Source organism: Microtus pennsylvanicus, chromosome X (assembly GCF_037038515.1).
Source record: "Microtus pennsylvanicus isolate mMicPen1 chromosome X, mMicPen1.hap1, whole genome shotgun sequence".
Classification (NCBI taxonomy): Eukaryota; Metazoa; Chordata; class Mammalia; order Rodentia; family Cricetidae; genus Microtus; species Microtus pennsylvanicus.
Genome location: NC_134601.1, coordinates 100,038,298 through 100,043,240, shown reverse-complemented (window position 1 = coordinate 100,043,240; position 4,943 = coordinate 100,038,298). Strand labels below are relative to the sequence as shown.

The 4,943-nt window shown below is 42.0% G+C and overlaps 1 protein-coding gene across 1 annotated transcript; it reads right to left on the bottom strand.

The window, feature by feature from the left end:
- Nucleotides 1-332: 332 nt before the first annotated feature.
- Nucleotides 333-1,322, bottom strand: LOC142840435 (melanoma-associated antigen B4-like). Its single transcript, XM_075956957.1, has one exon. The coding sequence runs from the start codon at nucleotides 1,320-1,322 to the stop codon at nucleotides 333-335; it is 990 nt and encodes a 329-aa protein (XP_075813072.1).
- Nucleotides 1,323-4,943: the final 3,621 nt, after the last annotated feature.

Below are 4,943 nucleotides of genomic sequence, written 5' to 3'. Positions count from 1 at the left end.
TCTATCTTCTTTTCTCCTGTTAGGAACATCTAGATTCTAATTCTATATTATCTCATGGTACGTCACCAAAGTTACCTATGAAATTTCAAATCACATTTCTCATCAAATCAAACTTTCAACCCTCAACTTGATAAACATTATGAAAGCATAATCTATGGTATCTTTCTATTTAACTTCTGACTTCAAGTGATAAAAAAACACTAAACAGCTTTATCAATAACTAATTCGAGCATCACAAAAGCAAAGATTAGTAGGCTCTTTCAATCATGTAATGGAGACTACCTTAGATCTCATTAGCAGGTAGGAAGGCTGGACTTGGTTTTAGAGCATCTCTAGGTCTTGCATGTAGTGCTTCTCTGGGCTGCACCTTCAGCACAGGCTCTATCTTCTTCCCTCAAAGCTTCTTCATAATTGAATGAGTAGGTAGAAGAGCCAGTTTCATTGATGCTGGCCAAAAACTCCATCACCTTTACCTGGCTGGTTTCAGCATAGGCTTTGGGACCCCACAGGAACTGATAGGAAGGAGGATCACCATCAGGAACCTGACGGTATACCAGGTACTTTTCCTGTACCAGATCTTTAGTGATGAGCTTCCTGACATCTCCAAAGATGAGATGTGGGACCCCATCATAGACTCCTAGCATATTCAGGAAATGCCAGACCTCCTCCTCTGTGGCACAGTAGCCATTTAGATAGATCACACTTAGGAGAGGGATCAGAATGCCCCTGTTGGGAAGACCCATATCACTGCTCCTACTTCCATCATCCTCGAAATCTAGCTTGCTCACAAGCATGTAGGTCTGACCATTGGGAGGGACTTCTCTCAGCTCTAGGCCAAAAACCAAATCGAGGCAGTTTGAAGCTTTCTTGAGGATCTCAGGGAACTGCTCCTTGAATCTTTTGTTGACAACATTCAGCATTTCTTCTCTCAACAGGGGCTCTTTCTGTTTGTACTTGCTGAGCATGTACACCATCAGCATCCCTGTCTTCCTTGTTAGAAGATCATTCTGTTGGCTCTTATTGGAATGCTGGCCACTAGAGGAGCTCATATTTTTCTTCTGTCTGCGCTTGACACTTTTATCAGACATTTTGCAGGCAATGAAGATACTGAAATTGGTGGCAAGAGGCATTACTTGAAATAACTTGGAAAAGACATCAGAAGGGATGCTTGGGACAGCATCTCCAGAGGCACTAGAAGAGGAAGAGGATGACTCCCTTTTCTCTGGTGCCCTGGTCTGAGTACCCCTGAGCTCTTGGGATTCTGTTTTGGTCTGGCGGCGTTTCTCACGAGACCGAGCCTTGCTCTTTTGTCCCCTGGGCATGATGGATATGGTCAGTGAGTATATTGCAGAGCAGGTGACTTGGATACCTGGACAGAGAAAATGAGATAATAGAAGCACCTTAATTATTCTTTGAAAGCATTGCCTTTTACCAATATTCCTTTAACTTTCCCCATACCCACAGGGCTGCTGGGCTCCTGAGTGTCCTGCAGGCACTGCTGAGATTCACCAAGGCTTCCTTTCCTTCTAGTGTTTGAACACCCTCAGTTCTAGGATTATATAAAGTTTTTTTTTTTTTTTTTAGCTTCTGGGCCACTCCCCTCTGCTACTCTCATTTGACAGCTCTAAGGTTCCTTGTAGCCCCAAGGGAGAAAGCTTCAGGGAGCTTTAGTACACTGCACTAACTGGGTACACAAAGTGCTGAGAATTAGCAAAGCCCTTTCTGTCTTGGGCTCTCTGGGGTCTTCAACCTTCCTTCAGGTTCCTTGCCTAAGCTCCCAGCAAATCTTGGCACCACTCACTCTATGCTAAACTTTTTAGACTGAAGATATTTACCCTTTGGGCTAAAACAAAGAGCTGAGGAAAGTGTTGAAACTGGCGGCTCGTCCTTCTGCAGGTGAAAATGCCTTGAAAGTACTGTCTGTGACTAATAATGCCAGCGTGTCCATAGCTTACAACAAACCTGGGGCTCTAAATGGGCCCCTTGTTTCTGAAAATGGTCCCCTCATCGTAGTTCATTGTTACATACTTCACTCCTGTTAGGCACTGAAAAGCAAGGATTCAGCGAACCTACTCCACAAGGTCTAGGTAGCTGATTTTGTGAAACTACCTCTGGAAAAAAAATGAGACAATACTTTATTTTGTCAGATCCCTTACAAGACTTAATAAGTCCTGTACAGCTTTCAATATGTCATTTTTTTCTTTCCAGCCCTTGTAACATACTACGATGCTTAAACATTCTTAGCTAATACTTTTCTTTTTTTGTATATTTTGATTATACTAAATAATGTGATTTATCATGGAATTTTACACATATGTATTTTGTAGTTTGATTATATCCATTGGCCATTGGCCTGTTTTCCCTGCCTCCTTTTCTTCAGATACTACCTTTTTCTCATAAACCTCTTATATCTAAAATTGGATGTGGTTCTTAATTACAGGATTAAATCCTTCTGTGTTTTCTTTGTTCTGTTCCTTGAACTCAAAACATTGTATCACTACACAATTCAGCATGGCCTTGCCTTTTGAAGATATCTCCTCCTGCCTCTGCATCCCGCCCACATGCTCCCTTGCTGTCTAAATACAAGATATTTGGGGCTTTTTAGTTTTGTTTCTTTTTAAACTATGTTTTGTTTACTGTTTTTGTATGGGTTTTGTTTTTCATCTTCTTTTGGGGGATGAGGGAGTGCTACAAATGTCCTAATCCCTGGGGATTTAATCATGTATTTTCATTTTTACTTGCCTAATCTGTATGGGGTCTTCTAGAGCCCAGTGCAAGGGGGGCTGAGCGTGGAAGCACAGTTGTTTAAAATGAGCATTACTTATCACTCAGGGTCCAAAGTTTGGCTTTGATTGTGGTCTAGTATATGACCATGCCATCTTCAGCATAAGCTCTCTTTTCCAAGATCAAGGTCCCCTCTCTGTTCTGAGAACTTACAAGATACATTGCAACCCACGGGTGGTTTCTCAGAACAAGTCTGCTGACCTAGTGATAGAATTAAGTACAGCCCCATTGCTTATCTGACACATATCCTCTTCTTCATACATATTCAGGTTCCTTACCTTGACTGAAGGCTCCGTTAGAACTTGCTGGCAGCCGGTCTACAAGAAGACACTCAGCATCTCTGCCAAGGGCACCAACAACTCTCCTCTTCCAACAGGAAATGAGAGTAGATCACATCCGGTCAGGGGCTGGCTCTGAATATTGACAGCAGGGCCAGGTTGCTAAGGAACCCAACTGTCAGTTCAATATGAAAGGCAACCTATAATTCCTTACTGTACTCGAGCCTTTCAGTATGTCGCGTACAAAGTTCCATGTCTGATCTTCTGAATTCCATTGCAGCATCTGTTCCGCTTTTTCCACTATGTCTCCATCCATTTCTCAAACCCTCCTAAACCCCCTCATTTTCTACTCCCTTCCCCATATTGTTTGTACCCCACCAATTGGAGCTTTCCTCTCAGCTTTCAGATAAAGTTCTCTACTTCCTCAGAGATATGAGAGTAACAAGGTTGCAACATTGAATGGTACATCGCAATCGGGAACAATTTCTGCTTGTCTGAGGAGCCTTCCCTCTATTGATTCAAATTTGCCAGCAGCAAATATTTCCCTATTTCCTAATCGTTGGAGTGGAAGCCTAGATATGACATAAAGCTTGACAGATTTCTCCATGGCTCACAGGGGTGAAAATAGTTAGGACTTTTGATGTCATTCTTTTATTCTGGAGATGTCTAGCAGACCCAAGCAATTTTTTACTGTACTTATAGATGCCCTCTAGCCTCCACAAAAAGCCCATACCTTCATAGGTCACAAACCCGACGTCCTGGCCAAGCCTTACATGAATCCACAGCTTTTGTTTCTCAGGCCTGAGAGAAGGACTCTGAATTTCCATGTGTGGTGGCAGTCTTTCTCTTTCCCACTTAGGGTCTTTGGAATTTGAAGAACTCTCCCTTGCATAACCTAGGCCTTGCCCGTTACATTCCATTTGCCCCCTTGTTGGGATCTTCAAGGCAGAAATAGAGAGCACCCCATACTCTATATGCTGGCTCTACAGAGTGGATTCTGAGGATCCTGAAATTTCCTTTTCTACTTCCATGAGTCTACTTTCTATAAACACAGCCCTCCCCTTTTTCACTCATGTGAGTGGAAGTGTGCACATGCCTCAGTTAAGACTGATTTCTCGACCCTCACAGATATAGAAATAGATTTGATGCTTTGTTTTCCATTTTCCTTCTTTTTTTAAATTATTTCTTTCAGAATTTCATACACATATATAATACACCCTGGAAACTCTCCCCCAAGCCCCTTGTACTTCCTTCCTATCTCTATAAACATTCCTCCCTCCCTACTTGTCCATTTCCCAGACTCAGTACATTGGATTTTATTGTGTGAGCGACTTAGGACAGATGCTTTTGGCTTAGCACTCTTTTCAGGGGTGCCTTGTAATGAGTTCTGGTGGTTATTCTCAACTTAACTACATATGGTGACATCTTTCTGTTTGCAAAGGGTAAAATTCACTCGATTACATCTTCATTATTTCCATACACCATCCAGAAAAAAAAATCTAAACACATAGTTCAGCTTCATAGCTTCTGCCGAGTTCTCCCATAGTTAAGAACAGAACTCCTTATCCTTTCTGGTGTGAGTTCTTTCCCAATTAGATTCCTTTTCCTCTATTCTCTTGTTGGATAAGCTACTTTAGACATTAGTTTGGGGACGCTTCTGTCTTAGGAGAGCTGATAGTAGAGTCAATATTGTGAGGGACTTCACTTTTCATCTTCCTCAAATAGTGTTCATTTAGGTTTCTTATTGGATATCTAAAAACCTAAGGATCATAGCTCTGCTGAACTGTAGTTACCACCTTAGGTAAGGGAGATGCCTAGTTTGAATATGCCACCAAAGGCATTTGAGGGCTGAGTGTAAGTTTAGATGGCTTGCTGAATCAG